General features: G+C 40.7%; 1 protein-coding gene across 2 annotated transcripts in view; it reads right to left on the reverse strand.

Moving 5' to 3' along the window:
• Nucleotides 1-4,002: 4,002 nt before the first annotated feature.
• The window catches only part of Rasal2 (RAS protein activator like 2), a 252,552-nt gene continuing 240,947 nt past the window's right edge, over nucleotides 4,003-15,607 (reverse strand). For both annotated transcript variants that reach the window (XM_051147644.1, XM_051147643.1), the window contains exons 15-18: nucleotides 13,350-13,484; nucleotides 11,505-11,707; nucleotides 9,920-10,007; nucleotides 4,003-4,664 (exon numbers count right to left, since the gene is read on the reverse strand). In XM_051147644.1, the coding sequence (XP_051003601.1) occupies nucleotides 4,500-4,664; nucleotides 9,920-10,007; nucleotides 11,505-11,707; nucleotides 13,350-13,484 (591 nt within the window). In that variant the 3' untranslated portion in view covers nucleotides 4,003-4,499. The remainder of the gene's footprint in view (nucleotides 4,665-9,919; nucleotides 10,008-11,504; nucleotides 11,708-13,349; nucleotides 13,485-15,607) is intronic.

The following is a 15,607-nucleotide window of genomic DNA, read 5'->3' on the forward strand; positions in this document are numbered from 1 at the left end:
ACTTATGAGGTGGATGAATATTATTTTTAAGGGATGCCCTGTGGGCATGCACATGCTGCTCATGAGCTGCTTCTCCACACAGATGTCTTAGGAGGAGCCAGGGGATACAACTTTACTTATTTCTTTGAACTTCGGAGCAGCCAAGAGCAGTAGATCATGTGTCTTCCTTGGGATCTTTCTGAAAGAAATTTATTCTTTCTCATGCAAATTTCATCACCCTTGTCCTTTCAAAGCTCAAAAACTTTCCTAGATGGGTCAGTGACAAGAGAATGCTCCAGAAACCATAAGTATTCAAACATAACATGGGCTTGTACTTAAGAACTTGAAACTTCCAGGCAGATCTCTCTGAGTCTGAAGCCAGCCTGGTCTACAAAGTGAATCCAGGACAGCCAGGGCTACACAGAAAAACCCTGTCTCAAAAAACCAAAAAAAGTGCTTGAAACGTCAGCATTACTTGCTTTCAAGAAACAAGTATGGCCAGGTGGTAGTGGTGCACACTTTTAATCCCAGTACTTAGTACTTGGGAGGCAGAGGCAGGTGGATCTGAGTTCAAGTCCAGTCTGGTCTACAGAGTAGGTTCCAGAACAGCCAGGGCTACACTAAGAAATACTGTCTCGAAAAACCAAAACAAAAAAGCATAAGTCCCATAAATTAACAACAACAACAACAATGTAAGAAGGCATCCCAGATATGAGGTGGGAAGGTGACTTTTTGCTGCTGAGGCAAGGAGGGGGGTTCATTACTGCTGACTTGAAAAAGCCAAGGGATATAGAAAAGAATGCTCCCTTGAACTTGCTCAATCTGTAGCAGAAGGTGGCCCCCAAAGTAGCTGAAAATGAAGTAAAGCTGTGTACTGGACTCTGGAGTTGCTGAGTTTGCCAGTGACATGGTAGTCTATGGTTCAGCCTGGGTCTATAGAATGAGGAGACTGACATAACCCTGAGGAACCAGAACTAAATCTAGGTGGAAGCAGAGCAAACATTAATGCAAACCCACTTGATGGCAGGTGTCCTCTGGAACTTAAAATACAAGACAAAACAAAAGGAAAAAACAAAAACCACAAAATACCTGCTCCCAAAGCGCTGTTCCTGAGGACACAGTGGGAGCTGGCGCTCTGGAGAGGCGCAACACATAGAAAGGAAAAACTCCATCGGCAATCCTGTTCAGCCCCACTGCCTACACTCAATGTTTACTTAAAGTAGTCTTAGAAGTGCTCACATTTTCTTTGCTGTCCAACACCATGGCAGAGGACAGAAGCAGACCAGTGACAACACCTGAACTAAATGAAAAAGCCAGAGAAGCTGTGGTAGCCAATGGCCTCACGTTCCATCCACATAAGTGCCCAGACCAAGCAGCACACAGAAACAGGCGCTCAAGTAATGCTAGTCTCACGGGAATGTAACTTTTGCTATTCTGGAAATTTTATTGCTCCAGTGATACAAGAGGGAAACAGGAAACCCCTTTCGTGGTCCTATGACATTGTCCTTGGTAGTGGTCAAGCCCACTTACCTGGATAAAAGCTTTGCAAGCACTTTACCTGAATACCACGTCCCACCCAACCCTGGTCTATGGTCACCCGAGAATTGCTGAAGTGTTGACAAGAACAGGGATTGCAAATGCAGCTCTTTTAACCCATCAGCTTTTAAAAAAATCATACATTTCCTCACAGCAAAACAAACGATTTCTGTTCAGGGTAAAAGAAACCTACTTGAGGTAAAGAAACACCATGTAAAATACCTGCTGCTGTTCTCTTCTAAACTCAAAAAAATGAAAAATAAACTGCATAGGATTGCAACCTTCTCTAAAGAAATATTCCAAAAATACTTTGTTAACATTTTGAGACAGGATCTCAAGTAGCTCAGGTTGGCCAGGAATCTTCTGAGGCAGAGGATGACCTGGAGCTCCTGATCCTCCTGCTCCCATCCCTGGAGTTCATGCTGTGCTGGGGTTTGAACCTAGGGCCTCTGGTGCCAAGCTGGCACTCTGCCAACTGAGCAACGCCCCAGCTCAGAATAATATTTCTGATAGGCTAAAAAGATGAGTAGGTTCAAAGGATAATCTAAGACTTAAAATCTGGCAACAATGCTGAACTTTCAACTTCTAATTCTCTTACTTTTGTTATTATTTTACTTTTTCCTCTTCATTCATGATAATACAATGGCTAGAGGGCTTCATAATATGTCCAAATGTTTTGGATATTCAACCTTGCAATGCAGACACACTCTCTAAGAATGCTAGAGAGCATTCCCAAAATGCTAACAAGTTAAACCACATTCATCAATACACGTATTTGATCAACTTTCTGCAATCTGCAACCAGCACATGAAGATCTTCTCAATATCAATATCAAAGCAAAATGTTCCCTACACTGTATACTTCAGACCCCTGAGACTAATTATTTGACTAGGTTCTCTGTGGCACTACTGAAGGGTTTAAGAATGAAGGAAACACTGCTAAGCTACAAACATGAAGAGATCTACGCTTACACCCCCCTCTCACTCAATACAGGGCATTACTGCAGAATCAAGAACCTTCTCTCGTAGGAAGTAATTTTAAGCACAATGTGACCTCAGCTTGGAAGGAAGAGATAAGACTGCACGATGTTTGCGAAGGGTCAACAGAGCCCGCAGGCTAAGGACAGTGGGACGCTCCAGTTTCCAGTGTGACTGTGAAGAAAGCCTTTATAGGTTGAGGGCAGTCTGGGGAGGTGGCTGAGGAGCACGGGAGCCTTGGCGGGCATGCCTGGCATTTGGTGGGAGGAGGGCTTGGCATCTTCGCCTGGGCTTCAAACAAGCAGGGCATTACACATGTTCTCTTGTTTCCTTATAAGTCAGAAACACAGACTCCACGCATACGGCTCCGTTATGTCTCCCCCCACATCCTTTACTTAAAAAAATTCTTAAAATTTATAACTTAAAAAACAAAACAAAACATTAACTTATTTGAGAAATGCTGTTTTTTTTTCTCAACATAAAACTGTGTAAATCTTGCTTAAAGAGATTCAAGACCCTTTAAACATTTATCTCTGTCTATCTGAGAGCATAGAAGGCATGAACATTTCTGATGTGCACATTATACGCACAAATGTGTGAATATATGTATATATACTTACATATATATATATGTATATATAGTATTTGTTTAACCTGCAGCTAACTTTCCATACCTCTGGTAATCAAGCCTGCATTGCAGATGACATGTCACACTCTAGAGAAAAGCATGGATTTTCTGTTCTTCTATTAAAGCCATTAATGACAAGCTGGGTCATTGCTGCTGAGTCTACCATAAATGAGGAATAACAACTGGAAGGCGCCATCCTCACACTCTAAAAAAGATTAGCCATCATTTTTAAGGGAGATGCTTCCATTTTTAGATAGCTTCCCAAATTTTATGGAGAGGATAAACAGAAAGAGGAAGCTGGTGATGAAATTGCCCTGCCCAGACTTGCTAGTATAGTGGATAAAATCTTTATCCCAGGGAAAAACACAACTGACAAATAGGAAGAAAAATTTTCGTGGGAAATATTCAGAGACTGCTGCTCTGTTGTAGTTAGCCCTTTTCTGTGTTGAAGAAAGGGTGTTTATTCAGATGGCTTATTAGTGGCGTACTTGAATAACTCTCCGGTGGAGAGGAAGCCCTGTTGGTGCTGACTGCTCCCGGCATGGGAGGAAAGGGCAGTGGACATGTGAAAGTGAAGATGGTAGACGGAGATACAAATACTTATAATTCTGTCAATCCTAAAGAGCAGTTAAAAAAGAGCAGGAGTAAAAATCAAAGTCTCATATCTAAAACAGAAAACTCCCATCGGCTGCAGATGGAAGAAATAAACATATAGATAGGAGTTCAAAAGAAATCATTCCCTGCCTAGTTTTGGTATAATCCACCACTTTTATCTGTGTTCTCTGAAATGGCGACTCTCCAAATCAGATTACTACCTGACAGAACCACCTCAGTTGAGCAGTGGCATTAATTACTGTTTTTTTTTTTTAATGGATCCTCAGGGTGGGGCTTTTAAACTGGCAGATGAATCCCAGAAAAAAAAGTCATTCTGAAAAGGTCTTATTGCACTCCATGTGCTCCTATCCAATACGTAGTCTCTACCTACTGAACCAACAGGCTCATTTCTCACTCACATTGGCTCCTACTTTTCCTCCACTAACAACTGCAGTGCTTTCAACAACAGAAACAATAATAAAATAGTAATAATTAAAAAGGTAATCTACATTATTAACTTCCTTTTGGTATATTACAGTGATATTTCTGTACATGGCCCAGAACTAATTTCCCTATGTACATAGAGACACATAGAGGGAAAGCATTGACCTTGGAAGTCTTTGCTTTATGCCCTGAAAGACAAGGTTCCTTTCTTCATTTAAGAGTTTCTCACCACACTGCCATTTGAAGCAACATTCTGTAAACCTGGAGGGTTAAAGGGCTGGGATAGGAGAGCTGGGCAACTTCCTTCTGTCTCCTCCCACAGTCTGTACTGACAACGGCCATCAGCAGCTGCTGTTTTTGAATTCACCATTCTCCGTGATGGAAAGCTTGGTGGGGTTGGTGGGAGAGATGCCATTGCGGACCTGCATGCTGTACCGCTCCTTCACTTGCGTCAGCGCACTCATCAGTCTCGTGTTGGCTGAATCCAGAGACACGATCCGCTTTTCCTACAACACACCAATCATGGCTTTATTCAGGTTGCATGGAGGAAGCCACTTTCTTTCTTTATTGAATGAATAGTCCAGTACTTTCTTTCACAGCACAGTACACATGGTGCTCCCCAAACAAATGGAACGTCTCTGCCTCTTTCTGCACATTGGTTAGGCTCAGCTCCCTCTCCCCTTAATCTCTTTTTTTTTTCTGCATAACAGGACTTATTATCAACAATATGTTGAGGCATTACTATGCTGTCTTATGTAAATGACACCATGAGTCAAGCTGCCTTTATGAAGTAAGTGCTTTTGTCAAAACTGAAACACGAAAATTAGGTGGCAAAGAAAGAAGCACCAGAGGTTTCATTTCACAGAAGAGAAGTGCACGTGATCCATGGGACTCACCTCCCAAAGAGGCATAACAGTTACATCCGGAAAGAATTCACATTGTGCTCCAAATTAAAACAATATGTAGTGACAGCTTAGAGTCACCAACAAGGTGAGGATGCAAGAGCAAGAGGAGATAAGAGCAGCCAGAAGCTCAGGCCAAGGATTTGTTTGAGTATGGGGAGGGGAATGTGGCTGAAAGGGGTGCTATAACATAACACATGAGAACAGACAGAGAACACAGGCTCCTAGACCCATTCCAGCTCCGTCACTCCAGGAAAGCCGCCCCATAAGGGCAATGCTTTCGTTTCACTCTTGAGTTTCAACACAAAATAAAGCAATGCTTTAGAGACAGTCTTTTGGAACTATGGGTTGTTGAATATTCACATGTCCACCAGAGAGGGAAGGAGGGACAAAAATGTTTTGAGGTAGGATAAAACACTATCAGTCTCACAAAAATTAGGAGAGACTTCCATCTTTAAACCACCCTAGGATTTTCCCCAACAAACACCAGGTACCCATTTTTTAGAAAATAGTGACAGAGAAAGGCAATCCTGACCTATGCTCATGAGTTGAGAAGAAAACAGCCCACAAGGCTCAACCCTAACATCAAATAAAGCTCTCTTTCTTGGGAGTCTCTGAGTTTTCCAGGGAGATGTGTGACAAGGTTTAGTCATGGTAAGGTTCAGAGAGCGACAAGAGCTGATGCTTGCTGTGACTTCTGCTATGAAAGGAGCAGCTCCACATGGATGGGGACCCGGCACTGCTCTGCTGGAACACACACTGTCAGGAGCACGCCTAGCGACGGTCCTGGGTGAAGTCTAGGTAAAGCCATAGCTGACTGCAGCATCAAGCAATGCTTGCCTTTATCATCTTTCACTTTGCTGGGAATAGGAGGTGGTCTTTCTGGCAGTAGGGGTTGGTGGCCTCAGGTTCAATGTATGAAAAAACAGAAACAACCCAACTATTGCTCTTTTTATTCCTTAAGACGATCCCTGTCCTCTGGTGTAAACCCAGGTGGTAAGACATACAGAATCAGTATTACTAACTATCCACTTACTATCTAGGACTATTTTTTAAGGTGAATTGTGGCTAGGCGGGAGTAGTGATGATGGCGGACGCCTTTAATCTCAGCACTCAGGAAACAGAGGCAGGTGGATCTCTGTGATTTTTAGGCTAGCCTGATCTACAGAATGAGAGCTCCAGGGCAGACAGGGCTACAGAAAGAAACCCTGTCTCAAAAAACAAAAATCAAAACAAAACAAAAAAATGTGACTATTTTAAGAACAGGAAAAATTCAAAGAAAGATTTGCAATGCTTTTAAAAAAAAATAGTAATTACTTTAAAATTATAGCTAGTGAAATTTAGTGGGAGAACCAATACAGGTCTTTTCAAAGGCAATAAGGACAGGCTAAAAAACAAGAGGTAGATTTCAAATATAATGCCCTTCCTCATAGTAAGGAATAACCTCTAAGCAGAATAAATGGTATTTTAATTTAAAAATAAATATCTATTTCATTTTTTGTATTACATGTCTTGTGTGTTATATAAGTGAAAGGTTGTATCATAACTGGTAATTTTTTAGACTAGGCAAGAAAAGCTACTTCAGTATTGGGACAAATGATAAGGCCCCAATACTAAGGAACACAGCATTCTAGGGATTCATAATAATCAAGCATTCACAGAAACAAGGCAAACCTGGACCCTAGCCTCAAATCAAATTGAATCTTAGAGGGGGGAAAAAAAGGCCTGAGAAAGATTATAATTATATATTGCCTACAAATAATAACCTCCCTTACTAGACACCTGAAAGTTTCTAAGCAGAGAAATTCCCTTTGTAGTTGTTTCCACCACTGCCAACTCTTCAAATAAAGCAGAAATAAAAAGAAAAACATAATAACAATTAAAAAAAAAAAAAACCCAAAATAAAAAACAACCTCAAACAGAAAACTGGATCTTCTAAAAGTAGAGTTCAGTTGACCAAAGTTGCATTTGATTCTGCTTGGATTAGAACACAGAGCAAGCTATCATGCCTGACAGGAAGGACTCAACCTGGGAGTGCCAGGAGCTGGAATGTGTAGGAGGCCAGTGCACTGGCCAGGGCTGGGAACTGCTCAGCTAGAGAACGGACAGGGTTTACTTGCCTGTTTGAATAATCTCATTTCCATTTATGACCTGTAATTTAACACAGTGGAGATATCACTTGCAATAGTTAACTAGGCAGCTGCTTTGTTTCTCATCGGAAGAAGCTCCTCTCTGTTCTCCATCTAGTCACATGAAGAGAGGTCTAGGAGTTGCAAGACCTCAAGCTTGGGGGTGAGCGGTGCCACATTTTATGGTTTGATACATACTATGTATGTAAAGATTCCTAGGTGCCGTCATTGTGACCCAGGTCTGAGCTGCGAGGCTTGGGCTGGTCTGTCACTCGTCCATTTGCAGTTCTTCTAGGAAGGGACTGAGGTAAGCCTGCGCTTTGCAGCATGAGCTGACTCAAGGAGAGGGAGAAGCTGAGCTCCCCAACAAGGAGCAGGGGGCTGCTGAGAGAGATGAAAACCGTTCCTGGGGTACCTGAGTGTTAAGTGTTCTGGTAAGTGCTAGAAATTAATTCTAGCACAAGAAAGTAACTTGTTCCCATTTTAGAAATATTTCTCACTACTACTGGCACTGAGACAATGCCAGGGATATAAAATTATGGGATACCCCCTAGGTAGACTATTATTTCCAAACACATCTTCATTTAAGAAATGAAGTCAAGAAGGCTATTCTGCTCCAAAGAGGTAAGATTTGTTTCTACAGAAAAGAATCTGATGAAAAGTCATTCAGTACAAAGAATACATAACTATGTACAGTCTTTTGCTGTTCTGAGATTCTGTGTACCGTAAGCCAATAGCTTGGATTGAGAATGCGCCTTTGAAGACACTGTTAGATCTTGAGTTGTGCTGTGCCTAAGTGCAGTGGTTTTCCAGTGTGGTCCACTGGACTGTCTGAGTATTCTGTAGGAAAGCATATTAGCCTTCATAGAGGAATTTATAATATAATAAAGCCTATGCATCAGTGGTCAACATATTACATCTAACCAACCCCAGCATGTTCTGACCCATTAGTTGAGAGTGTCCTTTATGAGTGAGTTGTCAGTGGAAGCCATTGGTTGGTTTATAGAAGGTGCCTTGGTTCCATTGAAACAGTGCAGGGAACCAAGCCATTGGAAAACCAAACTGCCATTGCCAGACTGAGCTCCGAGGATCCTGTTTCTTCTACCTCTGAGAACTTTTGGCCCCTAGTCAATCAAATTCCCTTCCTGGATTTCACCTTTAGTGACCCCAACTTCTGCCTTATACTCACATCAAAACCAGGGACAGATATAGTAAAAGTTTCCTATAAGTTAGTGACGTCCTGTCGCCAGCATTTACGCAGCACAGTGTTGCTGGGAAGTTCCCTCTGCTTAAGATGTGTCTGTGTTACACTGGCTGCGACCTACACTGTCTCAGGACCAACATCTCTCTGTGTGATCACTAGTAAAGCTCATGCTGTGTCACACTGTTGTACTGAGAAGCCAGAGAGTGACTTTTCAGCACTAGTTTTCTTGAAAAAATTGCCTTCATTATCTACATTGTTTCTCTTAAGCTTATGGAATAATTTTTTTTAATATGATAATAATGTAACAAGATGGCCTTGGCGCTACTATTTTTCTCTCACTCAACTTAGGGATACTTAGAAAGAATAAAAAATAAAAATAAAAAGGGCAAGTAAAGCAAATACAGCATATATTTATTTATTTTGCCCAAAAGAGGTCAAATATCCAGAATTTGAGTCTAAACCATTTTGGGAGCTACGCACGTGAGAAAGCTTCATAGCTCACAGCTAGCTTCTAATTGTAGTGAGATGCAAGATGGACAAAGCCTGTGAAGCACTCTTCCATGGCTATGTTCCAGTGTGAAAAATTATTCAACCTTACACTGACCTCACCGGGAAACCTTACTGTTAAAGTGCATGTGTAGGAATATGGGGGCTCCAGTATAAACTAAGAAGTAGAGCGTTCCCATTATTATTTCATAGCGTAAAGATGAGAAATGCAAACTTGGCTACTTGTCCCCAGAGAGTGATACACTCCATGTGCTTAGATGGACCACTATCAAAACTGTAATTGCCCTTTGCAATTTATTTTCATATAAGAAATAAATCATACTCTACAGTGATAAAGCAACAAGGAATTGGAAGCGTTTCCTACATGCTAGATTTTGCTCTTATCACTGGTGTGTCCTTGTGACGGGCTCGTGGAGGCCATCATCCCTAGGTGTAGGTTATCGTGAACACAACCCTAGGTTCTAATTTCACCAACATTTTAAAAATAAAGTTTTATCCAAAGAGGCTCTCTAAGCACAGCACCAGCAGAAAAGGGCAGCCAAGCACATCCCATGCAGCAATGGCAAACCCTGAACCAAAGGAGTAACAAGTAAAGCCATCTTTCTTCTACAACCTTATCTTTCTTCTACAATTCCTTTCCTGAGACTAGGTGTCAGTGGCAGGAGGCGTGACTGACAAGACTGTGAAGAACACAGCCAAGCCATGGTTGGTCAGTGGAGGTCACAAGCCAAATACATGCAGTATACTTTTCTAGTTACCCTCTTCAAGAATGTCCTCCTGTCCACAACAAAGGAAGCCAACTTCATCACATACACGAAATAAACAATTCTTCACACTCTAATATTAACGCCATGTCATCATATGTTAGTCATATGGAAACTCATTTAATATTCAAAGGATAATGCCAAGAAACTTTCATTGTCAACTTTTCTACTGATTTGCCATTTGCAAGGATGAAAAACTCAAAATGTCAGCAACTAAAAAACAAGTGCTTTCTACTAAGTTCAGGACCTGCTTACCTGTGCATCAATTATTTTCTGTTTTGCATCAATAACTGCTTGCATCTCAGCATGATCCTTCTTTAATTCCTCTTCCACAGCCATTAGCCTAGAATGTGGTAGGAAGGAGGTATCAATATTTTCAGAGACAGGGCTAGACAATACAGAGAGTGAAAAACTTAACACCTGTGGTTCCCAGCAGAAGTCCTCTTTTATTGTGATAACTTTTTCTTTTTCCTCCTCCTCTCCTTTTTTCCTTGAAAGAAGACATCCTGAGTTGAATCTTTTACCTGTGGCTGGGTTCCATACACTATATTCTCTTGAGAATAGTATTCTAGTAACCACCATTTTACTATCCGATCACTTCCTTAGCAAACATCTTAAAATAGCAAATGAACAAAAACAGCAAACCAAAAACTTTAAATTATTTACTATTGAGAGTATATCTCACCTAGCCCAGGCTAGCCTTAAGCTTGCTATGTAGCTGATACTGGCCTTCAGTTTGTGGTACTCCCACCTCTACCTCCTGAATGTTGGAATTATTACGGGCAAGCACCACCATGCCTGGCTACAAACCATCTACCACTACGCTCAAGTTACACGTAGCTACCATCTGACCTTCTCTTCCCCTGCACAGCTATGCTTCCTACAGGGCATTCTAGTAGATCTCATTTTCTCCTCACATCTCAGCCCACTTATGCATAGCTCCTCAGTTCTAATCCCATGCTCTCAGTATGAAGTAAGGCTCATATTTCCAGGCTACCAAATAGCAACCTCTTTTCTGTTCCCCCCTACTTTGTCCAGAGGATATGGCAACACCACAGCTAGGGGTTGAGTCTGGAGTCCGGTGCCCGACTCAAATCCTAGGTCTCTACTGACTATGTTACCGTGGTGTACAACTGTTGCCAGTCTCTCTATCTGTAAATAAATGATAATAATATCTGTTTCAGAGATCAAATAAAATACTATTTACAAAGTGCTTAGAGAAGTACTCTGCAAATACAGCCAAATGGATTTCTTCTTCACTCTCCTTTTTTGGCATCTATGGTACTTTTTGGTCCTCTGGCCCTAATGACATCCACTGAGACTTCTTGCTTTGTTTTTGGGCTTATCTAGGAAAACTGAGTTAAATCTTAGATATTATAGATTTTGAAAACCCAATTTTCACCTAACACTTCAAAGTAAATTTCTAGTTTTCCCTTCCTTCTAATATTGTTATGGTTAAAGAAAAAAAGTGTAAGCTGGGTGTGGTGGTACTCGCCTTTAATCCTAGCACTCGGGAGGCAGAGGCAGGTGGATTGCTAAATTCAAGGCCAACCTGGTCTACAAAGTCCAGGACAGCCAAGGCTACACAGAGAAACCCTGTCTCAAAAAAAAAAAAAAAAAAAAAAAAAAAAAAAACAAAAGCCTACCTTATATTCCTGTTAAGTATATCTGGTTTAATACATGAGAGACACAGTCATTACATATGTACTGAGTACCACAAAACATATACACACACATGTATGAAAAAACTGGGTTTTGGCTACTCTTTCGAAAGCATTTGGGTCGTCCCCTCCTCTTTATACCTAACTAGAGCCAGCCAGCTCCCAGGCGGTCTTCTAACCTGCTGATGATGCTCTTCATTTGGCTGTCCTTCTCCTCCTGCTGCCTGCGCAGCCGCTCCTCACTGTCCTCCAGGCGCGCCTTGTACTCCAGCAGCAGCTTCTGCATCTGCTGCTCCTGCACCAGCAGCCGGCGCTCATACTCCTCCAGCCTCCGGCTGGACACTCGCAGGCGCTCCTTCAGTTTGCTAATTTCTTGTTCATACTGGCAAAGAGGAAGAGGCATAAATGACAGGAATTAAAGTGTCTTTGGAAGTTACTGATATACTTTCTAGTCAGAGAACCCCACGTGACATGGTAGACACTTTCTGACCTGCCATGCCCTTGCTGCTACTCGGGTTATTTAAAAGTATTAGCTAGCATAAACGTTCAGGAAACACTATCACGTGTCTAAAATTACATTTGGCATTGTAAGTTGTACAGACTTATGTCCCTTTCTTCATATTAATCTACCAGCTGTTGCAAGCCACATCCAATCTGTAGTGGAACTGAATAGGAAGAGAAGGAAAATGATTATAGAGTAAGAGGCCTGACAGATGACTTAAGCTAAAAGTTAGCTGTCTACGAGAAAAAGACTTTCACGTTATCACTTGTTCTGCAGGGTTCCTGGCATTATGGCTCATTAGACTACCTTTACTCCACTAGAACTCACCCGTTAGACAACTCAGAGTAAAGCAACATTTCTGCTAAGCCACTAAATTAGTTACTACAATATCATGACAGAGTAGGCCATTACTGCTTTCCCTTTAATTCTAAGAGTGTGAAACACTCAGGTCATAAGCGATGACAAGTACCCACATCTTCTCTAGACTAATTACTATTGCCTCCTGCCCTATTTTCATGATGTGGGGTCCTGAGGCTGACCTGGTACCACCTGCTGGAGTCTGCTTTCTCACTAGCCTTCTCTAAATTCTGTAACTCAGCCAGTCACTCTTCATGTACGAAAGTTCCTGTGGATGAGGTTGCTAGTGCAATGGAAAGTCAAACTGTTCAGGCAAGGTGAGAAGTATGAGCTTCTTTATGGATGGGCTACTTATAGTCATTAGTAAACCCATGATACATATGTACAGTGTTCTGTAAAATACATAAGAACATCTCATTTAATTGGTGAAAAGACAACTAGCTACTACTTATCCACTTCTCTGCTCTAAATTTTGATGGTTAATGTAGAAAGCTGAAGCCAAAAGCCTTAAGACAGCTCTGAAAGGCTGGGCTACATTATTATTATTTATGATTTTCTAACAAAAAAGTTAATTTCTAATGTCAATTAAATGTGATGTTAAGTTATTGCTTAATTTTTCCACTCTGTTTTTCTTTAAAACAATACTCTTAAACTCCAGAGGTGGAGGCCAGCATGGGTGTATGTGTGAGATCCTGCCTTTGAAACCAACCAACCAACCAACCAACCAACCAACCAACCAACCAACATACCCTCCAAAATACTAGACATCTTTTAATTACAGTACAGTTAGGCGGTCTTTATTCATGAAAGGCAAAATCCTCAACAGAACAACTACAATATAAATTGATTGTTCCCAAGACATAGACTGTCTAACCTAAATTGTGAACATCAAGACCAGAGTTTATCGAAATACTCAACATTTGCCTAAAGTGATTAGAAAGAAGGGTCAGAGTGCCAATCTGCATTAAAAACTATCATGTTTCTCCTCCTTAGCATGACATGCACTGTCCTTATGTACAGAGACATTGCTGGCCTATAACATACAGATGTGGTCAACACGAGAAGGAGAGACAAAAGCCTGGGCTACCCTATGAGTCCCAGGCCAGAGGTTTTGTTTTATTTTAAACCACCTATCATTTGTCAACAAAGACAAATTAGGCTCTACCTTCTCAGCATGTTTGGCCTCGTCTTGATTTTGTTCAGCTTCTTCCACATCCTCTTCATACTGTCCATTGTTCAGAACCCAGGCTGCTGTCCTTTCTACTGGGGACATTGTGGCAGAGTCCACGGGTGATTGAACCTACGCCAGAGATTTTTATTACCATTTCCTAGAACATTAGTTATGCTTCCTAAGACAACTATGTAACTGTGATCATTCTTAATAAAGGCTTTCAGTTTTAGGTAAGAGTCTATCAATGCCAGGGCCAGAGAATATGAATTTGGATAAGGACAAAACATTCTGAATTCACATACATAACTTCCGAGAACCATTCTTTTGTTCTTATAAAGAAAGCCTTAACATTGATAATTTGCTTAGCAAAACAAACGTCAGCTATGAAGTTAACCTACTGAAGTTAAGATGACAGAAGAGAAGAAAGGACAAGTTTAGTGTTCAGATGATGGGACGTCTGTTGAACCAGATCATCACGGATTAAAGAACTGACTGATGCTAAGCAAGCTCACAGATGTACACAGAATGTCAATACTGAGCTTTTACAGTAACCATTTAGAGACAGAAAAGTGGTGACTCTTCTAGAACACTGACTTCCTGGTGTGTTAGGACCATTCAAGAGTCTGTGTTTTAGGGAAGAAACCTTGTTAGTTTGTTTACTTAGCTGTGCTAGATATGGAACTTAGGGCTCTGCATATGCTCTAGGCAAGTGCTCTACTATTAAACTGTCCTCAGTGCTACATAGGAAAGTTTATTAAGAACAAGTAAAGTTTGTTAAGATTAAATTATAAATTCCTCTAATAGTCTAAGCCTCTAAAGCATGTTTCTATCTAGTTAGGTTAGCAAGATAAATGCTTCTTTCTCATATATATATATATATATATATATGCTGTGTTAAAAATATTCTAGTCTTGAGAAATAATTCTGCCACTAAGTAGTTAAAACAATCTCTTAAATTCTATTTTCCTCATCTACTGAATAAAGATGTTGCCGCTGTTACCATCGCCATTACCTACCTGACCATCTCACAGGGAGTTTTGAGGATTGGTAAAAGTTCTTTCGTAACTTAAGAGTGTTAATTGCTAGGTTGCTAGAGGCGGGAAGAAAATACATACATGTTATATATGTGTGTATTAGGATGAGGGAAGATGAAGAGAGGAAGGTGTATGTTTGTGTGTGCGTGAAAAATTTGTATGTTTGTCCTAGCTTTTTATAATTAAAATGGATTTATATTTTTGAGGAATAACTCTAAATTTCATAACCAAAGAGAATTTTTTCCTATGCCTAGCTATACGCTTTAAGAAACTTTATAACACTCTAGACTAGAACTCATTTAAAGTATAAATAAAAGGGGACTTTTGATGACGGTGATGGTCAGATAGTGTGATGAAGAACCTGTCTGCAGAGATGGGTTGTAAGAGACTTTATAAGTACACACAGGACTAATAGAGAGTGTCCTAAAGGTTTGAAGGATAACTTGACTCAGTAAGAATGGCTTTATGGAGAGCTGGAGAGATGGCTCAGAGGTTAAGAGCACTGGTTGCTCTTCCAAAGGTCCTGAGTTCAATTCCCAGCAACCACATGGTGGATCATAACCATCTATAATGTGATCTGGTGCCCCCTTCTGGTGTACGTGCAGGCAAAACACTGTGTATATGATAAATAAATAAATCTTATGAGTAATCCCAGCACTCAGGGAGGCAGAGGCAGGTGGATCACTGTGAGTTCAAGGCTAGCCTGGTCTAGGAAGTGAGTTTAGGACAGTCAAGGCTACAAAGAGAAACCCTGTCTCAAAAAAAAAAAAAAAAAAAAAAAAAATCATGAGTAGAAATTAATATTGAGTAAATTATAAGTAGTGACTGTACTGGAGTAGAAGAAAATAAAGGAAAATTTGGGTCAAACTATTAGAATATGTGTATTACATGAAAATAGAAATTGTCTTTTATAGTTTTTCATTTAAAAATATTTATTTACTTAATGTGTATGTATGTTTGCCTTTTAAAGTTTGTGTGCCTATACAAGCTCTCAGGAGGCCAAAAAAAAAAAAAAAAAAAAAAAAAAAAAAAAAAAAAAAAAGAGGGAGAGGAGGGAACTGAATTCCCAGGAATTGGAGTTACAGGTGTTGTGAGCTGTCACACAGGTGCTGTGAATCCAGTCTGGGTCCTCTGCAGGAGCAGCAGTAAGTGTTCCTAACCATGGAGTTGTCTTTCCAGCCCTGTTACCTATTTAGATTTTTGGTCTCACATGTGCTG

The sequence above is a fragment of the Acomys russatus genome, chromosome 6 (assembly GCF_903995435.1).
Source record: "Acomys russatus chromosome 6, mAcoRus1.1, whole genome shotgun sequence".
Classification (NCBI taxonomy): Eukaryota; Metazoa; Chordata; class Mammalia; order Rodentia; family Muridae; genus Acomys; species Acomys russatus.